The 23,654-nt window shown below is 39.2% G+C and overlaps 1 protein-coding gene across 6 annotated transcripts; it reads left to right on the forward strand.

Annotated features, from left to right (window-relative positions):
* Positions 1-448: 448 nt before the first annotated feature.
* Positions 449-23,185, forward strand: KEL (Kell metallo-endopeptidase (Kell blood group)). Of its 6 annotated transcripts, none has more exons than XM_050974223.1 (19): positions 449-534; positions 880-1,032; positions 6,117-6,258; positions 7,573-7,776; positions 8,366-8,490; positions 9,426-9,572; positions 9,798-9,860; positions 10,878-11,066; positions 11,455-11,600; positions 12,860-12,983; positions 13,482-13,592; positions 14,625-14,723; positions 15,297-15,388; positions 15,803-15,931; positions 16,824-16,934; positions 18,948-19,015; positions 19,251-19,408; positions 20,195-20,287; positions 21,499-23,185. In XM_050974223.1, the coding sequence occupies exons 2-19, from the start codon at positions 1,015-1,017 to the stop codon at positions 21,673-21,675; spliced, it is 2,196 nt and encodes a 731-aa protein (XP_050830180.1). In that variant the 5' UTR covers positions 449-534; positions 880-1,014; the 3' UTR covers positions 21,676-23,185. The 6 variants fall into 6 exon arrangements, with proteins under 6 accessions (XP_050830180.1, XP_050830174.1, XP_050830168.1 ...); XM_050974217.1 differs by lacking the exon at positions 449-534 and adding an exon at positions 541-783; XM_050974211.1 differs by lacking the exon at positions 449-534 and adding an exon at positions 541-726.
* Positions 23,186-23,654: the final 469 nt, after the last annotated feature.

A 23,654-nucleotide genomic window follows, 5' to 3' on the forward strand; every position in this document is an offset into this window, starting at 1 on the left:
AAGATATCATATTCTCCTCAGAGACTTGCAGCCTGGGGAGGCAAACTGTCCCGTCCTGGTATTCTGCTTCTTACAAGCACTTTGGAAGCTGACACCAAGCTGGTCCCCACTACCTCTCAGCTCACAGCTGCCAACTGGGAAGGTCTCAAATCCCTATGTCTCACTCTCCTACTCAGTTTTTAATGTCTCAGAGAAGTAATCTGGGTTCCCAGTCCTCAAAGCAGAGAAACCTCCCTCCCAAATCTTCCCAAAACTCCTCCTTAAATAAGCAAAGACACACAGGCTGGCCATCTTCCAAGAAACAATAAACAACTGTAAATAGAATCCGTAATTAATGATTTTTTTTTCCCTATACCTCTTAATGGGAAAGAGAAAAAGTCAGATGTGTTCGCACCTTGAATGGACACTAGGGTGCAGATGAGAGAGCTAGAGCAAGAATCAAGTCAGCACCTTGGCTTTTCCTTGTGGGAGGAGGAGCACTAGGATCCCTAGCCCACACTATCTAGCAATAGGCAGAAGCCTGCGGGCCCCAAGGTAACGGCAGGTTGAAACAAGCTAGTGGCAGGGAGAATATCAGACCAAAACAGGCTTGTTGGGTGGGCAGGATAGTGAGGCTGCTGGAGAGAAAAGAAACAGCGAATAGCTGAAAAGAGGCTGAGGGAGATAGAGAATCACATACTTCTGTTCAAAAAGATTTCGGTGGTGCTCCAAGAGACAGAAAGGCAGGTGGGTCACAGAAAGGGAAAAAAAATTCCTTTTATGAGAAGTAGAGGTGTTAAGAAGGTGGGTGGAGAGTTGCAGAAACACCATTTCCCTCCCTCCCATTTTCTCTAAGGGTGTTTGTCTCTGAGCTTTTCCTCTCACTTCTCCTCCCCACAGCAAACAGCCAAGCTGGGAAGAAGAGATTGTCTCTGAACTCAGCAGAGTGTGTGGGCACAGAAGACTGATAGCAACCAAGTAAACAGAGCTCACAACTGTGGTAGCTCCAGGAGCCAAGCCTGCTCGGTGACAAGCATGAGCACTGTTCCACAGGTAAGGAAATGGGTCTGCCTTGTTATCTGCTGAGGGAGTTTTGTTGCACACCTCTCTTTTCCTTCCCCTTTCAAAGCTACACTGCTTATTGCATTGGGGGACCGAGGTAGTTGAATTTTTGACAGTTTGTATCCAGAAAGGTCTTGTCCGGGTCTCAGAATTAATGATTTGGGATATGGTGTGATGATTTAGGGGTTCTTGCCCTTCCTGTTAATCACCCTAATGGCCGTTCTGAAAGCTGTTTGAAGCACTGACCAACAAGTAATAACAGTAATAGTTAAACTGTTAGTAGTAGTAATAATGATAACGACAACAACAACAATAATAATTATAAAAATAATAATGATATATTTTATTCTATCTCCATTTTTTTCAGCAAGGTTTTATAAGAAAGTACTTACACAGAAATGTGCAGTTTCCCCCCTACAAATAGTTGTGGATAAGCAAGGCAAAGTTTTTGGAATGTGAGAATGACATGGTGAGCCTAATTGCTTCCCATGTATCATGGTGTCCTTTTTCTGCTTTGATGTCTTATATAAATAGCTAGCAAAGTCTTAATTGTATATTTACAGACAAATTGCACTGAACTGAACTGTTAGCTCAAGGTTGCTAAAAAAGTACAAAACATTCAAGGGCAACAGAGATAAGTGAAGTGTCCTATGTTACTAAATAATACAAACACTGAAATGTGCATGTGTTCTTACATTGAGATCTGATCAGTGTGACCCTGGCTGTAATGCAAACAGTCACTTATATTTATCTTGTCTGCATTTTTATATTTGAAGAATTTGCCAAAATGTTTGTTTAGTATATCCATTCCCAAATGTCTATGTGATGAAGATCAAACCACAATTATAATTTAGTCGTTGGCCATGGTTTTGCTTTACAATTTTAGCACTCCAGAATACAATTCAGCAACCTTTCTGTTTCATATTTCATGTGAGCAGGTACTCTATTTCAAACACAGTCTAAAATAATTCTCAAATGGCATTTAATGGGCTCCAATTATGTGCTTAAATAATTTGCTGACAAAAGATACATTTAAGAAAATGAAGGTTTTTGTGATATGGGATATTAGTCTGAAAATATGCCATCCATGTGAGTAATGTGATAAACATGATTTGGGTAATAGCCAAAGTCAGTAATTCATGAATAATCTACTGGCTGAAAAACAATATCCCTACATTATCTGGTAAATAGTTGTGAAAAATAACTTCAGTTCTCTCTTCCTTTGATCTCTTTTTTAAAATTTATTATATTTTCATGAAAGCTAAATGCTTATTTTTCTGTAATAGCACTAAACACTGTGAAAATGCAAGGTGAGAATGAATTAGGCAGAGTAACTTCAACCTCCCTTCAGAATTCAGGAACAGCTCACAAACAGAAAGAAGGAGATGCTCCAGGAAAATCAAATTCTTTGGCTGATTTAGTTGTATCAAACAGTTCTTGCTTTAGTGATAACAGTACTTGTCATGCTATTCCAAGTCATGCTTACGTTTGAGTCAGAGAATACACATAGTACATTAATTTAAAGTCATAAGTTTTTCTCATTTACAGCTATTAGAATTAATCTTTTAGTGATTTTACAGCCATTTGTTCTCACTTAGCTATAGTGAAGACATTTAAATTATAGCATTTGTACATGTTTATATACATGAAAGGACCGAAACTGTAGTGGAAATTGCATTCATCTTTATGTAATACCGATTATTCCTCTCACCCATAAGTGAGGCCTATAAGGAAAAACCCTGTCAGAAGCTGAAGTTTTTATCCTTTTCCACTGGCTTGTTCAAACAATTCACTAGTATCTTTTTATGGAACATTCTGGATGAAGCAACCAGGTCTCAAAACATACCACAATAAAGGGCTGCTGCTTCCTGTAAGCTATGTAATGTTCCCGTATCCTGTGCCCTGGAAGTGTTGGTATGCCACCTCTGGGTCCATCTAGTTAAATCCACACCTCTGCCTTGGCCAAGAATCACTGGCTTAGGAAGGGGTCTGTATTTTAGTGCCTGTGAACCACTTAATCCATTGTGGCATAAAAGTGAAATTCATTCTAGATCAAGAATCTGACAGGGATTTCACTCTGGTCAGTGTCTAAGAGTACTGAAAAAGCAGGTATTTGTCTGTCTAGATTTGTTTAATCTGTTGTCATGGGAAAGACATAAATGAGAACTAAATATGACTGCCCTCCTCTTTTTTCTCTGTTTATGTAGGTCCACAATTTCTCTCAAATCCCACCCCGGTTACAGAGGCAAGATTAGAAAGGCATTTATTATGGAAGGTGAAGTGTTTCAAGAACAATTTTTATGCTTATGGTTCACATAACACAGACCATAATCTACTTTCTATGTAGAGGTCTACAACCAATTTCCACTCCCCTGTCATTTGTTTTTATTTGTCATTCATTCTGTGCTATGTCATTATTTTGGGCATGCTGCTCTCAGCCAGGTACTTCTCTAGTTGTTTCACAATGGAGATTTGAGGGGGGCAGTGCTGTTTCTCTTAGAGATTTATAAAACTCTGTTATTTGATGCATTTTGCATTTCAAAATAAACATCATGCATAGGCCTGAATTAGGCTGACTGTTAACCAAAAATTCATAAGAAATTCTACGGTCTTGAAATACCAGTTTCTTGTTAGTATCTCCACAGTCATGCCATTTATGTATGATTCAAAAGAGAGAAACAGATGTCTTCTTATAACATGAAACCAAATAATTTCAAAATTGTCACTATTTCATTGAAGGAATAGGCCAGATTTTCTATGTTAAAAACAAGAAGGTTATTGCAGCAAAGAAGTTAGGAGAATTGTGAGTGTAAATCATTCACTATTTCCTAAATGGTGAAAGATGAAGGCTTGCATGCCAAAGAATAGTTTTCCTGTTTCCTTTATCAGCTAAGCTAGTTTTCTTTCACTCAGTTCCCTGCCATACTGGTGTGACACTTACTCTCTTACTCCAGGAGTAAAACAAGTGTTTTGCTACAGGGACTTATGAAAGGAATTTGGATTTCCTCCTTTGTAGTTTGTACATTGTACTTTGCCAGTATGATCATGTTCTGTATCTAGCAACTTCTAATGTCACTTGTATGTACTTGCTCTCCATTTGGTTATTCTGTATCTTTCCTGAAGAAGTCAGGAGAATAGGATTCTAAAGGAGAAAAGCATTAGGCATTCAACTCTTGTTAGTCATTTCCAGGAGTTGAGTAAGCCTTTGAGAGGCTTTTATTGAGGATTGAATAAAATTAATGTTTGAAAGATTATAAAATTGTGAGGTCTGTTTTTCTATTGCTTATTTTTGTTTTCCCTTCTATTAATGTTTTTGTGCAGAAGTCATAAATAATATATTAGCCCAGATGATTAACAGCAGACTCATTCATTTCCTTAATATTCCCTTAGGTGAAGGGGCATATACTGTGACATACTTACATTCCTGTAAGATTTTGCTCCATTTCTTGTGATTTTTGTCAAGATCCATGTTTCCTAGTTTTGTGGCAAAGAACATAGATACCGAGAGTGGTGATAAACGCAGTTTAGTTGCTGCATGTAAGGGAGCAGCAAAGGCAGAAGAGAGGTGACAGTCTGAAACCTGAGAGTCATGACAAGGCAGGCAAGAAGAAATGACTTAAAAAGCAAGGGGTGCACCTCTCAGTATGGGCATGAGGGGTGTAAGGTAGGGCTGGTGACAGTGCTCAGGGTCAACCAAGAGTGTAGATTGCCAGGCAAGTCCCTTGTGAGGAGACAGGTCCAAGGGCAAACCTGCAGAATCAAGTCTGTAGGTGATGGTCAGGATCCAGATCGATGGGATGCTTGTCCAGACAAAGGCATGGCTGCCATTGCAGCAGAGCTCAGCTGCAGATGGCCAAGTGAAGAAGTGGGCATGTGTTATAAGGCTGCTTCTTGCCTTTCCTCAAAGAGTTCCAAGGCCTGATAAGGTTTCTCAAACAGATTTTTTTAATCAAAGAATCAGGATAGAATAGGGAGCTAAACTTGAGCCTGTGGGGACAGTACAGGCCAGGCTCTGACAGTGACATGTAGGACTCTCCCAATAGCACTTCCATCAGCTTTCACAGCTGTGAGATTTTCTCCTTGTTTGCTACAGCTGAGGTTTTCCATTATCTTCTGGCTTTTCCCCCTCTTCTGCCTCCCTTTTATCACTGTATATTCCTATTCAGTCTTTCACTTTTCATTTTATTTTTGCTTCTTTCCCTTTCCTTATATACCACCAGCATGCATTCCGGTGTCTGTTCTTGCATAAACTGCTGTTCTCCAGTCTTATGTACATCAAAGTATGCAGAAGGAGAGAAAATGTCATATTATCTAACTATATCCAGGTAGGTGTTAGGGGTGTATCTTATGATAGTCATCTAGCTTCCTTTGCAGCCAACAGAGAAAAGGACAAATAACTGTAGACGATGCTTCAGCTCATCCTAAAACAGATATCTAAAACAGGAGGTGTACTCATTAGGTCCCTAGCCTGTTCCACAGACAAAAAAACTGCACCTAGATTATGAAGAAAACTAAATCTAAGTGACATAAAACCTGTCTCTATATAAGATCTTCCCAGCAATTTACAGCTTACTTCAATTTCTAGAATAGAACAAATCTTTTCTCTCACTTGAATTGGACTAGAGGGCTTCAGATGCAGTACTTCATTTCTTGAGGAGAGATCTGAAATTAGTGCTCAGATTGCCATACTCTGGCAGAATAAAGAACCACCAGTCCTAGCCATCCTATTATTAGCTTTATAGACTCAAGAAGGCTTTGATATCTTCAGGAAGTATATGCAAGGTGATTCCATAAACCAGAATGAACATGGAGGGACAAGTCTCCTCAGAGCAAGCTGGATTTTCAATGAGTAATTCATAAAACTGTGCAACAGTTATAGCTTGAAAAAACAGGGAAATTAAGACAGTGAGAAAGCCCATGGGAGTACAGGCATGTAGATGACTTGGATGACTATTGGTATTTTGGCACTAGTCCTGTGAATGATTTTCTAGTAGATTAGGTGGAAGATTGAGTATGTTTTTAGTGCTAACCTTAATATGAATTTTTCCTTCTTGATTTTTTTTATGTCTCTTCAGACCTGTGACCAGGAGCTGAGAACAGGTGCAAAGAAAGAACGATGCCTTCGGGGGAAAAGCCTACTTCTGTGTGCACTACTTCTCAGTACTCTCCTTGGCTTTACATTGCTTGTCACCTACCTCGTGATGACTTGTGCCCTAGGTATAATATGAGATATTCTTTTCCATTCTTCCTCATCCACCCCATTTTTGAGATCCCTTTCTCTCTTACCAGCCTTCACTGTGTTTTAAGCTTAACATCAGTATTAAGAACCACACTTTCCAGGAATCATAGCACCATTTTGCCAAACATTTTTCTACCTCTTCCTAAAGTGACAGTGGGAAGAGATCCTCCATGTCTGTCCTCCTCTGCCTGCTATGCCTGAGCCCAGTTTTGAGGGAGAACAGCATTATATTCTATTGCACCTCATTAATATGTTCTGCTCTCTCTGTAGTCAAGAAACTGAACTGAATCTGAGACTTGGAGCTCCTCTTTTGCATTTCTATCTCTGACTTAAGTCTAGTCCTGGTTTCCTAGCACAGATCAGTGCAGTCATAGAGTAAAAGCAAAAGTCAGAGTTTCTTGCTAATGGAGAAGCTGTGAGTATAGACCAGAAACATTAATTTGCCTTCCAAATTTACTAAAGAACTATCTGCAGAATGGTCCATGTGAATATCTTTGCATATAGAAAGTTCAGTACAGAAGCTCCATTTGTATTGGTGGATACAGGCATTCTCTGCTCCAAAATAAGCGCTGTTGAATCTTTACCTAGCTTTTTTCTTTAGCTCTTGTTATATGTTAGAGACTACAGAGACCAAGGAAAATCTGTTTAGATCTAGTCCTTTTCCACTCTGCCTACCTTCTTCCATGTCAACTTTGAAACCATAGTATGGGAATCTTACCTTGATTTACAGGTGAATTATTTCAGTAAATAATTGATCTGATGTTGATATAAGATACTGAACTAAAATGACAATGTAGTCCTGGAAATTTGAAGCAGTTTAGAAAAAGAAAATTATAGATCAAAGCAAGATATTCTAGAAATATCCTTGTCCTCTTTTGACAAATGTCATGCTGAGAAATGTTCTCCATGCTTGAAAAAAACCATGTTTTAATCTTATCTCATTTCTTTCTCTGTGCTATGTCCTTCTCTTGCATCATGTATTGACACCATCAGTTGCTTATCATGTGGCCAAATTTGGCTGATTCAGAGGAAAGACATTGAGGAGGCAGAATAATCCAACCTGTGGCTGCCTAGATAGTACAAACATAGGACAATCTTTCTGGGATGTGAAAGAGAGAACACACTTCCTCCACATTCAGCAATACCTTACAAAAAATTCAACACTGCATGCAAAGGAGCTTGTACCAAAAATGAATCTTTTGGGGTAAATGCCCCCTAAAAGATTTTTGTTTGGAGTTGTTCTCACTCTCTACTGTTACTTTTCAGTTCTCTCTTATTTACTTCCTCTTCAGGATCCTGTGATGCTGAGTCAGATCCTGCTCTGTTGGAAAGACTTCTGAATTCTAGGAATGACACTGTTAACCCCTGTGAGAACTTCTACAAATATGCCTGTGGCAGATGGGAAGGCAAACAGTCAAATAGAACCAGAGAAGAATCACTAAATGTATTTGATGTGTTGTTGGAAGAAAACCTGTTGATCCTGAAAAGGCTTTTAGGTAGGATCAGATGATTGGTGTGTTACCTTCGTCATCTGCCCCGGTCAGGTCTGACAATAGTAGTGACTGAGAGCACAATCATTCCTAGCAGGGACTGAGTCCCCTCTCTTCGTTCTTCTATCATTACAGGTACAGATTTATTTTTTGAGCATGTCATGTTACAGTAGCTGCATTTTAAACATTTTAGTTCCTCTTGCCAAGTGTAAAAGATGAAAGTCACGCTCTAAATTCTGACAGCAACTCAAACCATTTTCCTGTTACCTTGTCAAAGTAGGCCATTGTTGCTGTGCTAGTCTGAATGTGCACTCTGGTGATGTGTCTTGTCTCCATGGGGGACTGAAGCCTAGATATATGCCAACTTCCTGTTGTGCTCCTGTTTCCATGCAAAAAAACCCTCACATACTTGGCCTCAGGAAGAGTCATGGTGCTAGGAGGTTCCTTGCTTTGGGTCATTGTGGGAAATATGGATGTATTTGTTAAAATGTTCTGGATTAAAGTACATTATTTTCTTAAAATTTTCTCTGTTCTAATACTGTCTCAACTTCTTTTTAATTGTTTTTAAAAATTTTAAATCTACCTTTTTCTTCAGAAAGTCCACAGTTTGGGATAAGAGGCTCAGCCAAGGAGAAAGCAATACGATTTTATCGTTCCTGCATGGATACTGAACGAATAGAATCCCAAGGAGCTCAGCCATTGAAGAACCTCCTAAATGAGGTGAATGTTTGTGCTGTTTCCTCTCCCTCAGGAAGAGAATTCCTTCAGGGAGAAGGAAAGTGGGCAGGTGTGATCCTATAGTCCTACATGATGTAACTTTCATAGAATCTGACCCTAGTCATGGTTCACAGCACAACTTCTAAGTGATAAATCTTCTAGCTTTAAATGCTGTTTTAAGAACTGATTTTCTGACCTCAGGTACCTGAATCTCTCCTTGTAAGCTTATATATTACTGAAGGATGGCAAAAAAAATCAAGTCTACAGAGAGGGGTCATGTTTAATCTCAGAAGTTTGATTCAGTAGGATCTGACTTGAAGATTGGGGAGCATCTTGCAAATGGATGAAATTTTTGTGTCTAAAACGAGATGATAATTCATTAGTCAAGGCTGCCAGGAGAGCTTGTTTGAAGGAGAAAATCCTTCTCTGTCCATTCTGGGAGACTCCTCTTGGTGCCAGGGAGGGCTGGACATCTCTCTTTCCAGCAAAGAGCATTTATGCCCTGTGTCAAAAGAGGATGCAGAACCTTCCAGCAAAAGGAACAGTGACTACAGGCCCACCTGTGAATCTGCTTGTCAGGGAGGTGGGACCTGTAATCACTGATCCCTGTTTGTCTTTCTGGATGGCTTCAGAAAAATGAGACCTATTTCCTGTCTCCTGCTTATCCAGCACTTTTTCCTGCACACCTTACTCTGTTGCTAATTACAATTCCTTTTCCTTGTGTCATTTTGTAGTTCATTGCTTTACTTAAGGGAAAGTGTCAGATCATTTAAAGCCAGCAGGGTATGTAGAACACTTCATGAGTTTCCCCTGGTGCTTTTTGCTCTGTTGCTTCTCAGTTATCAGAATGACTGAGCTTATAGGTGTAAAATAAAAAAAAATTGTAAGTACAGATCCAACCCATTTTTCTCACTTGCAACATTTCTGTCTTTTTCTAGGTTGGTGGATGGCATAACACAGGTGTGGGGGAAACAAAAGATTTTAATGAAACTCTTCAGATTCTCATGAGCAGATACAGCACCTTTCCATTTTTTAGAGTCCATGTGGGACCTACTCCTTTTGACCCCAAGACCAATATTATTCAGGTGAGTGTGCTAAAGAAAGAGCATTATCAAGGAAGCACTGTGAGTAAAAAGTCAGACCAAGACTTGCTCAAGTTAAGCCTGTGTCCTTCTCTGAAGAACTGAGCAAACATTTTCCAAAATTAAAGCAAGTTAATAGCATTTCAAATTCCGTGATACAGAAAATACCAAAATACCCTCACATTTGCATTTCTGAAAATAATGTTTTTTCTTTACTCCTTTTTGCAGATTGACCATCCTGAGTTTGATATTCCACTTGAGAGTGAATTCAAAGAGAAAAATTATCTTGAGGTAACATATCAGAGGCTGAAGAAAGGTAAAAATAGCTATTTGATGCAAGGGATCTCCTTGAATTGCCTCCTGGTTCAGAGTGGTCTGTTTCCATGGGTTACGGTCAGTGACCTCTGAAAATGCCTCCAGAAAGAATTCTTTAAAAAACTCCACTCGTCCAAAGGATAGATTGTAAAATTTAACCAATTTTAGCTGCCAAGTTTAAAGCTTCTAGTTTAGAATGTTATAATTACAATTTTAATTTCTATTTGCTAAGTAGTCTGAACCTGGGCTTTCTTTCAGTTTCTGCCTTGAACTAATGTTTTTTAAAAAATGTTTTTGTCCAATATAAGGCTTTATAAAAATTTTGTGTATTGCAGGGAGGGATAGCTAGTATTTTTCAGCTTATTTTTAAGTGTTTGAACATATTTTGGGGGAACAAGTTTTTTGACCTTGGGACATTGCAACAGAATGAACTTTATCATTTCTGAACTTTATAAAAACTGAGTTATGTCAGTTTCTCAATCTGAGCCTTTCAGAAAAATCCTCAAAAAAACTCCTGACATTCATCTGAAACTTTCTGAAAATAGAAACAAGAAGTTGACATTTTCTGTCCATTAAAATACTGGTTCATTATATCACTGAATTTCTCTCCTCTGACTCCAGAGATGGCAGGCTTACATCTCTAAAGTTATTCTAGTATTTGAAGTAATTGTGAGATTTGAGAAAAAGAATCATTGGGGAATTCACTGCTCTTCACTGAGAGAGGAGCTGTACTTGGCAAAGGGTATTCCACATGAACAATTACATAAGGATGTTGCAGCAAGAAGACAGTTTTAGGGATGGGATTGGTCTGCAGTAATTTTGAAAGACTGAAGTTTATATGGTCAAGATGGATGGGTGGATGGGTGGATGGATGGATGGATGGATGGATGGATGGATGGATGGATGGATGGATGGATGGATGGATGGATGGATGGATATAGTGACTAATTTTTGGTCATGTATCTTCCATTGAAGATATGCTCTGTATTGCAGGTTCTACGTGTGTATCTCTCGTATTTGAAGAAATTGGGGGTCCTACTTGGAAGGACAGAGGATGGTCCCCCTGACTCCTTTTCCCTGACATTGTCCTTCATCTCTAACCTCCAGCGATTTGTCACTCCACTGCAGAAAAGACAGCAGAGGGGGATGCTGTTCTTTCACACTACCATTAGGGAGCTACAGGTATCTGTGCCTTGAAGCTTGTGCAACACAGTTACATGTGACTTTCATGACTTCATTCTGAAGATCCAGATCAAAAGAGATATGAGATGCTGTGTTTAAATGCCATTGTCTTGCAAATTACACTTGGAGCCTGTTGAACTTTAAATAACCCAGTAACTTAATGGTCTTTTACTGACAGAGTTTTTTCAGGCCCACAACTCTCTCCCCTCCCCAGTGCTAATTCCCTTTAAAAAAAGTCAGTTCTCCTCTTCAAGATGCACATTATTAAAACAATTTAACTTGTGGAAAGTATCTCAACATTATTGGGAAGACTATCCTGGTTTTCCTATTATTTCTTGTGAGCCGGTTTAGATTCATAGTTCAGCATGTAAGCTTTGTTTACTTGCAGGAAAAGGCACCTGCTATTGACTGGCTGGCATGTCTCAAGGCTGTCTTCCATCCTGTGCCAATGAACCTCTCTCAGCCAATTGCAGTGCATGACATGGATTACTTAAGCAACATGTCACAGCTCATCGAGAAATGGCACAAGGGAAGGTAGGAGTCAATATCTATGGCTGCAGTTGTTCATGCCCCAAGAAATATTTTCTTCAAGTACCATAAGTTTAATAGATTAGAGGCTGCTGTGTTAAAGGCTGCTGAATCCAATAGTCTAACAATTGCAAGGCTGCTTTGACTTTATATCCACAGGTTTGGCCAGTACTATGGCTTAGCATATACTCCCAATACATTTGCACATGCATGCACCATGTGTGAACACACATCTAAAATAATATATTTATGTGTGTCACACAGAGAGGGAACACAGTGTCTTGACTGGCACCCATTCACCCATAGCACTCATACCAACATGAACACAGACTGATTCTATTCCTCAGTTCCAGCTGATTGGGATTGGTTGATACTAGTGAAATATGTGTGTGCACATGCATAATGTAGCTCACTCCAAGAGCTGGTCTTGAGTATTTATTTCTTCTGTCAAGAAACTGGCCACGATCTCCTGGTGTTCACTTGGATATATCACATGAATATATGAACCCCTGAGTCTTGCAGCCCGTCTTTAGTTGCTGGTACTCTGGTGTCTTCCTGTTACAACACACCTATACTATCAGGTCTCTTCAGTAGCTGCCCCCAACCACTAGTATTCCCAATAGCCAGCTCTCAGACTGCTGCTCTCTCTAGAAGCTAGCTGGATCCAAAGTCCCTCCAGCAGTCAACTCTCAGACTTGTCATCTCTCCAGCATTCAGTTCCATCTTTACACACACTGAGTAGAATGTTACTTAACAATAGCATTTGATAAGTTAGGAGGACAAATCCTGGTTACCATGTGCAGGGCTCAGTCAGGCAGACACCCTGACAAGTATAGGTTTACACTCAACTCTTCCCTCTTATTGACTTTCCTTTCCATTTTCGTGCATATATTCTCCCAGTCCACTATGATCCTTCCCTTTCCCTGCCTTCCCATAAACATGCTATCATAAATCTTACATAATCCCACAGACTACTCATAATATTCTATATGTTTCACCCAGTCCTAAAAAGTATCCTTCTCCAACTTCCCATAAAGAATCCTGTGCCCCAGCAGGGAGTTAACCCTTAAGTTTCCACAATATTTTGGGGAGTTTCTGTATTCAACTCGTCAATCATCCCTCTTTGATAGCCCCAGGTATATTCCATTCAGAGTTCTTTGTTGTCATTGTTCAGGTTCCTAGGATTTCTCTGCCTCAAGTTACTCCTCTGACACTTATCTAGCTCCTGTGTTTATGGTTACCAGCCTTCAATGTTCTTTCTACAGGGTCCTTCACATTTATATGATTGTTTGTCTGGTTGGGAATCTCTCCCCAGCCCTTGACAGTCAATTCCAAGATGCACGCCTGGAGCTGTATAAGATCCTTTATGGAAAAATGGGGTCTAGAATGGTGAGTTAGCCTTTTGTCAGTTTCTTCAGCCTCCCCAACAGCCGAACACTGTAGCTCATGCCTTCTGAATGTTCTCTTGATACCTTAGATGGATGGAGTTTCTTAGATCTGAGGAGAAAAACTACTCTCCCATGGTCATTAAGAGCTTCCTTTTTCTCAAAAGAAATGTGTGAGTAGATATGACCCTCAGAAGTTTCGAGAGCTGAGTGTACTGCATCATGGAGTAGGGAAAAACACATAGATGGTGACCTTCCTTCTATGGCTTTTTCTCTGCTAATATACAAATCTGCATCTTGAGGGAAAGTAAGTGGAGTAAATCATAAGGAAATAAATGTTTTACTAGAAATTTTTACTGTGGTAATTTAAATAGAACTACATTACTTCTTCACTGCTGTCAATTTTAGACAGTGCTACTGTCCACACATCAACATATCATTTTACTGATTTCCTAGTTCTTTGTCCCCACTCTCATGTGTCTCTACTTCTTTGTTCCTACAGATCCCAGCTGAACGCTGGAGGAAGTGCTTGACTGATACCAGCTCTTTCTTTGAGCCAGTTCTAGGGAAGATGATTGTGCAAGAAATTTTCCCTGAGCAGACCAAGAAATTTGTAGGTATTCATCATCTTAACCCCTAAGCAGAGTTCAGCTTCACCTCATTCTTTTTTTGACATGCCACCTTAAGACCACATTAAGGCAGCAAAATCATCTGTAGGTTCCTACCTTTTATTCCTCTGCTTATGCACTTCCCTTCCTTTTTTGGGAATATGTCAAACCAAGAAATTGGTGTCATTTTAGAATAATCAGTGCTAAATACCAGATATTATCTTTGTCTCAACTGTTAGAAAAGTTGTTTGTGCAGCACCAATAGCTATGACAGCCCTACAAATGCATACAATCTCTGTATACTCCCTGGAATAACAGTATTAACATTATTAACAGTATTCATCACCAGTGTGATATATTCCAATAAGATTTCCAGTTGCAAAGACACTAAGCAATAATATGAAAAGATTCTGAGTAGATCCACAGTAAAAAGAACACTTGCCTGCAGTGTGGAAAAGATTTCCTGTTTTTTTCATCCTGTGATGGTCAGAGTTCCTTTTTTTTTTTACAGAAAGTTAGTGTAGCATCTGGTTTAGCAGAGTTTGAAGTCTATAAGGTGGCAAGAATAAATAACACCAAGAAAAGCTAATCGGAAAACCAAGACTTCATGTAGGGAAGCATGCATTTTAATAAATAAAGCATAATTTCGAGAAGGGTTGACTCAGATTGTTATAATTTTGGAAAGGGAGACACCAGCAAAAAATACTTGTGGATACTGAATTTTCATTTTGCTCAAGAGGGGAGGCAATTATTCAATATCAAATGAGAAGGAATTGTCTCCCCCTAAGTTACTGTGAGAGGTCAGATGAAAAGGTGTGTGGGAGAGAATGGTGAGCCCTGTGAAGAAAAACTGGATGCCAGATAACTTAAGGCTAAATCACTGTAGAAAATTAAATCTCTTTCATCACACACAAAAAAAAATTGGAATTTTCCCCCAGTTATTCTGTGGCTGAATTGCTAGAACATGGGAAGATGGTAGCTAAGAGTGAGCAATGTTTTTCTGCAGTTGTGACCATGCCTTCTTTTGCCAATGGCAGGCTGAGGAGATGTTCTCTGTGATCCAAGATGCCCTCTGTGACCGCCTGGATCAGGTGGAGTGGATGGATGAACAGACTCGCCAAAATGCTAAAGCCTTGGTGCGTGCAGAAGGCAGAAATTACTGAGGCCTTCCTTTCCCTGAAGCCTCTGGAGAAGGAATGGAAGAGACCTACACCTTTATGTATTGCTGCCTGCTTCTACAGGCACACAGTCTTAAATAGATATCTTATTAATACTAAAAATTGAAGGTGGTTTTATAAGTGCCAGCATGCATGGGTGCATAAACTGATAGAGTAGCTCAGTTTTTGTCTGTCCATGAATGCTCTGAATAATTTTATTGAGATATAATTAAATTTTATACATCTAGTAAGGTTAAAAGCTAAAAAGCTGAATGGCAGAAGACAATATGAAGAAAAAGAATAGAACATTAGGCCTTGGGTGGTAGTGTTGAGAAAGCAGAGCAGCAGGACAAAGTAGCTGTCCTTTTGAAGGGCTGACTCACAGATCATGCTTACTTTGGTTAGAAATAGCCTTTAAAAGGACTTGCAGAATGTGAAGCCTCCTATTGATCAAGTTTCTTTATGTTTGCTTGTTATTTTTATATTTATTTTATTTATTTATATTTATTTTATATTTATTTATTTTATTTTTTATTGTTTATATTATTTTAGGTGTCCAAACTACAAGTGGAGATTGGTTATCCAGCTCACATACTCCAGACTGACAAAGTGAACGTGGAATACCAGAAAGTGAGCTATATAATGTAAACATGCCTGCCTCATTATTGGCAATTTACCTGTATCAACTGCTGTCTTGTCTGCTTACAAAAGAGGCTATGACCTCTGGAGCACATTCCTACAGTTCATTTTTTGGGAACATATGGGACCACAGAACCATTATCTGTTGCTTCTATATTGTTGCCTATACTGTTTCCTATTTAGAGCTGCTGGCCTGATAAAAGTAATTTTTTACCTGTTTGTATATTCTGTTTGGCCTTCAGATAACATTCCTGTCATATCTGAAATGGAAGGTCTTTAGAAATGGGAGAGAAAAAAACTACAAGTATCCCACTGGTTTCTCTTCTGATTAACCCTTTTTGATCCATGGGACTTTTCTTTTTCTCATTTTTTCTTTTTCCCAATTGTTCAATTCATTCCTCACTTATGCCCTATGACAGTCACATCCCCTGTCTCTTCCCTCAGCTGGAGATAAATGAAGACACTTTTTTCCTCAATGTGGTGGCTTGTTTGAAAGTACTGAGGGAAAATTCCTACCTGAAGCTCCTTCAGCATAACCCACAGAAAAAGTAAGTCAGATAGTGATCTGAAAAGTATAACAAAATCATGTACTTGTGAACCAGCTGAGGTTGGAAGGAACCTGTGGAGATAACCTAGTCTAATCCTCCTGCTCAAAGCAGGATTAGTTAGAGCAGGTCACTCAGAACTGTGATAACTGTACGTCTATATCTCACTTTTACTGTGGAATAGGAGGAAGGGCAGGTGGGAGCCAGTGGGCAGAACTGGATTCAATACCTCTGAAAGTGGTTTCACCAGTTCTGAATGTTGCTACAAGTCTGCATTGCTGCATCCTGCCTTAAAGAAACCTTGAATTTGGCAGGCTGTCCTTCATTGAGCCTGAGCAATGCTACCTAAGTACCCATCATTGTGAAGGGAGCACCAGATCTCAGAAAAAAACCCACTTTTTTTGACCATGCACCCTTAATTAAGGGGGATAGCTGATTCTCCTGGACTTCTTAACAAAGCCAACAGCAAGGCACCATGATGACAGGAATGCTGGTGGAGTCACCTCAAAGGCAGGACATAGGATGCTTCAGAAGGAAGGCAGCATTGACAGACAGGTTCAGGGCCTTCCATCTCCTGCAGAGTATTCTATGCATGACTTCACAGGAGGTTACTAATCCTAATTTACTTGACTACTAATCCTAATTTACTTGACTTTACTTGAGGGAAATTGTGAGGGAGAATGTCTTTGAAAACAAAGCTATTAGTTCTGACCATCTGCAAACAATTGAAGATTTATTTCAAACACCTGTAACTCTAGAGAATGTGAATTTCATCATTTGCTGGTGCTGTATGAACAGTTGAGCTTTTTTTGCAAGCTCAGTGAAGGAAAGGATCAAAGTGTGAGATAAGGAGTTAGTACATTCTCTAATTTCTTCTCTTTTTATTTTGCATTAGCTGGCATGTGCACCCCTGGAGTGTGCATTCATACTATTCAATAAGCCACCACACGGTGGTTTTTCCAGCTGGAATGTTCCGCAGTCCTTTTTTCCACATGGAGTTTCCCAGGTATGGATGGGCTTCAGAGGTGCAAGTTGAATGTGGTCCCTGGGCTGCACCATGCTTCCAGGAGGAATCCTAGCATGCAGTCTGTCCTTAATTTCTTTTCCTCACCTCATCCCAGAATGATACAGGAAAGGGGGGAAGCCCAGCTTTTTCTAAAGCCAGATGGATACTGCTTGATGCATTCTGAGAGAGAAAGAGTGATCATTGACTCTGCTGAAGCAAAATCAGAATCTAGGTGAAACTAAACTAACACGAAGAGCAAAGAGGCAAAGAGGCAGAAGTCATGTGTAGGTTAACTGCAAAGAAGACATTCCACCTTTGCCTCTCATTTTCTAAATTCCAAGGATTACTTAAATCTAACCCAGAGAAAATAGAAGCCTCACAGAGCAACTCCTTGACAGAAGTCTTCTTCAAATATATCACAGTTCTTCTCTCTTTTTTTTAAAGAAACCCTTTCTACTAAGCAAATAGACTTTTAACTCTGAGTCTTCTCCTGCAATAACAACTTCTCGAGACCATACTCCTCTGGTTCTGTTCTTTCATCATATGGAACAGATCTCTTAAGCAATATTTTTTCTGATAATAAAAGCACTCCAAACAGTTGACTGTAAACATATAATTCTATGTCCTTTTTGCCTATAGTGGATAGATACTTGTCCTAGTACCATTGTACTGAAAAATAAGCTCACACTGTGGCAAGAGGCTAAAGTTCAAAAGAAACATGTTTCAGTTAAACCTATTATTTTCTTGATGGTGATCTTCTAGTGCTTGCAGTATTTTATCAATTAATTATAGTATGAAGAAAAGGATATCTCAAAAGAATAGTAGAAAAGAAATTGTAGATTTTTTTTTCCAGTGGCATGGGCTGTCACTATATTCTTTCTCAGTGAAAAAGAGTCTATGCCTTCTTATTCCTTTTGTATTCAGGGTTAGTAAGTACATTTTTCTCACTGTCATCTCAGTCGAGTAGACTGATAAGTAAAACTTTATCAGCTTTTGGTGAGTTGGTACAATAGCATTTTCTCAAATGATGCTCTAGAGTTTACTGGGAAAGCCAATTCAGGTGACTGTGAGGATAATTTTTAAAATAAGAACTCAGCAAAGCAGTACAATTGTTATAGAATTGTAAAAAGGTTTGGGATGGAAGGAACCTTTAAAGATTTTCAAGTTCCACCCCCCTGCCTTGGGCAGGGACACCTTCCACTAGTTGCTCAGAGCTCCATCCAGCCTGGCCCTGAACACTTCCAAGGGTGGAGCATCCACAGCTTCTCTGGGTAAAATTTATAAATTATCAGCTATAGAGCTCCTACTGAGTTCCCAGTGATGGAATAATGATCTAGCACAAAAATTTCATGCTTCAGCAGTGTTAGTGCATGGGAAGAAAGAATGAGCCCATAATTTCATATAATGGAAATGCATATTGGGTGTTCTCTACCTTGTGACAGAGTATTAGAGCATAGAACAATAGAAATTACTTTTGGAGGTTTCTAGGACAACCTCTTTCTTGTAATAAGATTGCCAATGCTAGACCAGAGTAACTGCAGTCAAAACATCATGATTCTAATTTGCCTTGCCAGTTTTATGTATCCTTTCTCACTTGCCAAAATTGCAAGACTGCTTTTCTAAACATCCTGCTTTTGTGTAGTTACCATTGTAGTTGCTGTTTGTGCAGCAGTTCAGACAGTAGAGGTTCAATAAGGACATATATCAACAACAACAATACCTCTCATTACAGCTAATAAAGGCAAAATCTCATTCATAGACTCTTCATTGTTATGATGGTTTATTAGCAACAAATATATAAAAGTAAGCCCATAGTAGAATTTTAAGCATAGGTAGGATTATTTGCACTTGTATTTGCACTTTTACATGACTGAGTGACAATACATAGAAAGTGTTTCTATGTGGTCACAGAGTAGAACACTCCTGTGAAGCACACAGTTGTGCTCAGTATAAAGAATGCTCCCCTGCCCTCTTTTTCTTTCCAAAAGCTCTCTTTTCATCTTTATTTTTCAGTGCTGTGAATTTTGGAGCCATCGGGGTCTTCATGGCACATGAAATTCTTCACTCATTCTATGGTTATGGTGGGTACTGGCTGTGGTGTCTTCCTTTACTCTTTTAGGTCCCACTGGTACTTCCCCTTAGAGGATCTGAAATCCCAGTCCTTACATCAATATATACGTATATTATTAAGGTAGATGAACTTAAGGAAAATATATTTCGGTCCATGCTGGCTACTAGGAATAATCAGTGATTAGTGTGAGGAACACAGCTGAATGCCATAAATAGCTTTACTTCTATGACTTTTTTCCCCCACAGTGTTGCCTGAGGGCTGTCCTGCATGCAACAGGAGTGCACTACAAAGCTCTACAGACTGCTTGGTTAAGCAGTATGAAAGCTACAGCTTTAATGTCAATGGTACCTTCACACTGTTGGAGAATACAGCTGACACTGGAGGGCTTGCTGTTGCTTACCAGGTATTGTGATTTACTTCTGCAATCTCATAGTCTGACTACACAACGCACAAGATTGCCCTGCTGCTCCTCTCTCCCATGTCCTGCTCCAGTTCCAGATTTCTTGCACACCTGTGCCAGTGGAGCATGAGCCCGGCATGTCCTCTGTTAGTCCAGAGAGAGGTTCCTCACAGAGCTTTGCTCATAGTCTCAATATGTCCATGCCAGACAACTTGTCCCCTTCACCACCTTTACTTCCCTGCTTATCTCAAGCATGCTATTGTATATATGCTTATGTTATACTTGAGGAAATAAGCTGAGACATGAAAACAGAAATTTGTGTGATAGTGAAATGACTCCGTAACAATGTTTTCAGCAGTACTTCAGGAGTTTAACTGCTGAGGGTGGTGTGAGATACCTAGGTCTAAAATAGTACTTGTTACATTCTTTCATGAAGAACATTGGGAGGCAAAAAGTCTTTAATTTATTGTCAAATATTTGTGATTTTTTTTGAAAATAATTTTAATTCTCTCATAATATAATTAACACATCCTATGAAAATGTGTGTATTAGTATCTGTGTAGTAGCATCTGAAATGGTAAGGAAAGTAATTATGTATTGTATTGTATTCTCCCACTTTAGATTTATTAAGGACATGGGCAGCATCAGAGAGCCTCAGAATGAGGAGAAAGATAGAAACTTGCTAATTTATTAAATATATATTGGATTGATAGATTTTATTGACAGAAGACATGAGCTTGTCATACTGTCTAAGGAAGATTTATAATTATCCATTTTATCTCTCCACAGGCCTATAAGAATTGGCTGAAAAAGCACAAAGAAGAGAATTTACCTAAGATTGGACTTTCACATGATCAACTTTTCTACCTCAGTTTTGCGCATGTAATGAATTCTAGTCATGTGTCTTTTTCACTCTCCATTTCTTCCACACCCTTACAATTTGTCTTTCTCAATATTCAATCACTTTCCCCCCTCTTCACAGAACTGAGAATGACCAATGATTCTGTGAGATCCAGAATCTCATTTAGAAGCTAAAAATCATATTTACAGCTCCTAACCTGTTGTGGATCTCAAAGCTAACAAAAGGCCTGTCTGCAAGTATATGTTTTACAAAGCACTGAAATCCACCAAAATTAAGTTGTAGCAGACAACTGTGTCAGGGAAAGCAGGCTTCATTGCCAGCCTCTGAGTACTTTTTTGCTGTTGTAAGCAATCTTTCACATGGAAAGTGAAATCTAACTGTAAAAGTTATGTTTCTGTCCCTCCCTTCCTTCATTCACTTCTCTGTCATGGTGCATAGCTGGATGTCACATCCCCCTGATTGACTGATAGTGAAAAAACATGTTTCAAATGTTATTTAGAGACAAAGAGCTAGAAGTACATGCACCCATAGTTTGCTGTTTCTGTGGGAAGCTGCAGTAAATTGTGCAGCTATGCATAGCTGTGCCGCCAAGTTCCTTATAATAGATGGTGGGATTTCTGTGCTCAAGAAATCACATCCTTATAAGTCACTGTAATTGTGCAAAGGGAGAAGTTTTGTGTTTTTATTAAGTGAGAGCAGTGAAAAAAAACAGCTTGTTGGGTCTTTTAGAGGCCAAATGGCAGCTGCATCATTTGTTGATAAAAAATGACTGAAATAATGGGAATGAAGACTTGGATTGGCAGTTTAACACCAGTAAAGTCATATAATCCTCCCCAAGTCTCTAGAGTAGTAATGGGATTTTGTGTGAGTGCACTCCTTTGTTGATGAGCACTCACTGAGTTCACTTAAGAAGCTGAATCTTGGCACTGAGACATCTTTACCACTTTTTTAGATAGAGTCCAATGAGCCTAGCCAGGGTGGCTTAAATTTTCTGTGTTCTGGACTATGCAGTATAGAAAAAGTGCAGATGACTTGTCAGAGAGTGAAATGGAGAGAGAGAAGTTTAAGGAAAGGGAAAACAATCCAAAGAAAATCTTGTTGTCAGCCATGTATGCACATTTCCTTGTTTTCTCCAGCACCCTCTGACATGTGCAGAGGCATGAGGAGCCCTAAGTCTTGTTCACATGAAGACTTTCAGCCAAACTGACTTTTCTATTTTGCTTCTCTTCAGGCAATGTGTGGACACCAGGATCCAGAGAAGCTTCAGTCTTCCCTGAACACAGATCCACATAGTCCCTTGCCACTTCGTGTCTCTGGACCTGTCAGCAATAGCCAGGACTTTTCCAAGAGCTTCCAATGTCCCAGTGGAACCCCAATGAACCCAGAGAACAAATGCCGCATCTGGTAGCACGCATGGAAGAGGAAGAAGAGAGATGTGATCCCAGGGAGAGGAAGGCGTGACACATGAAAATATGACCATCTTCTCAGGGCCTCTAGGGTAACATGGTGCTCTTATTCACTCCTTTGCCTTCCTTTTGTTGTTATCCTTTCCTCAGCATTTGATGGCAGGGAAATTCTTAAACTGATCTCACAAGGAAGGGATCTCCTCCAAGGCTCTCAGTGCTCTGTCCCAGATGTGTGACAAGTCCCAGGGCAGCAAGGTGACTGGCCAGTTTCTAGTAGGCAACAGCTTGTGAGGAGTTGTGAACAGAAAGACTGTTACATTAGTAGTCCCTCTGTTTAGTGCATTTACCTGTCTGCTCCAGCAGCCCCACAGTCCTGTTGAAAGGGCAAGTCAATAAAGAGGAGCTGTAAGACTTGTTCATATCTTATAATAGCTCTTGGGGAAATCCTATGGGTTACTGTGCAAACCACATGTAACTTACAAGAGAGGGAGGAGCCCTCTCTTCTTCTGCTAATAAATGGAGACAGGTGCTAGGAAAGACTCAGTGGCTACAACTTGTAGGCTGAAAGGTATGTGACTTAATAATGAAGTTTATTGGAGGCCTTCTCTGCTCTGTTTTTGTTTCATCAGCAAAACTCAGACATAAGAGGAAAGAGGAAGGCTCCCCCATTAATGGGAGGGTAACTGAGGAGCTGAGAACAGATTATCTTTCTTTTCCAACAAGATCCTCTTTTTAAAAGTGTCTAGGGTTGAGGATATGGTAGAGGATGCAGTATGGGAGAGTCACAAAGGTTTCTGACAGCTCTGAAGGTTGAACAACTAGAATTCCAAGAGCCTCTCTGCATCCTGAACCTGGTTCTCTTCCTACACTTGCAAATATTTACCATCGAAGCAGAGGCATAGAGTTGTTGCAGGGTTTAACTTTCCACTTGAAATTGAATTTTAGGTATTAATTTGCTTTAGAGCAAAAACAGAGTAAGAAACAACATGATTTGGGGTAGCAGAAGTGCCTAAAATATATTTTTAAGAGCAAAGTAATAGTTACATCTATTTCAGGGCCTCATAATTAGAAAATTTATACCAATGTTCTAAACTTTGCTGATGTTAATAAGTATACAAAACCTTATACCTTTTGCATACTCTTCAAACTGTTCTTGTTTATGGGAGCATTTTTATTTCACTTATTATATTGGCTGCCAGGGATTGTTTGTGGAATAGATGATGGCAAGTGGAAACATCCCTTATCAATGTAAGCATTTTAAAAATAACTGTGTTAATCCTTTTCAAGTACTGACAAATACAGCAAAATGTTTCCCAAGAATGGACTGTTCAGAGATTTTGTTTCCATTAACTAACAAAAACAGTAATAAAGTGTTTGCTTCTGAAGAAAAATTACTTTGATTGCCAATTCTTTATCATCAGGCCTGTATCTTTTTCTGTATTTGTACTGTTCACAACTTGTCTGATGCTCTTAGTTGAACTTCACAAGTAATAAATACAAATATCAAAATAATTTGATTTATTTACCATCATAAAAATAACAAAATTAGGCTTGTACTTATCATTACCACCTAAACAGTGTATACTCTTCCTTCCCTTCACTCATTCAATTATTTTCTCCTAGCAGCATGTCCAGACAGGCTTTTTTTAAGATGCTAATAGCAAATAACATTGCACAACACTAAGTGTATAATATAGACATTATTTCAGTGTTCTGAGTCTACTTGGCTTCTGTGTTTATTGTGTTTAAAAAAAAGTAAAGGTACTGACAATATGCATTTTGAGGAGTATAACTTTTCTTGTATCTGTTTTGTTAGGTGTATGGGGAGATACAGTTCCCTGGAATATGCTTTATTTTTTTCTTGGTCTTTCAATATATGTTATGGATTTAATAATATTCTGTTTAAAAGACAGGGGCACAGGTGAAATTGGTGAGTTGAATTAATTCTTATTATTCGCTATGATGTTTTCACACAAAGAAC

Source organism: Serinus canaria, chromosome 1, assembly GCF_022539315.1.
Source record: "Serinus canaria isolate serCan28SL12 chromosome 1, serCan2020, whole genome shotgun sequence".
Classification (NCBI taxonomy): Eukaryota; Metazoa; Chordata; class Aves; order Passeriformes; family Fringillidae; genus Serinus; species Serinus canaria.

Bases quoted from the DNA above. Each gene is read 5' to 3' on its own strand.
- KEL (XM_050974223.1), top strand. The intron at 9,861-10,877 runs GTAACATATCAG...TCTGTATTGCAG, and splicing joins AAGAGAAAAATTATCTTGAG to GTTCTACGTGTGTATCTCTC. The intron at 14,724-15,296 runs GTGCGTGCAGAA...ATATTATTTTAG, and splicing joins GCCAAAATGCTAAAGCCTTG to GTGTCCAAACTACAAGTGGA.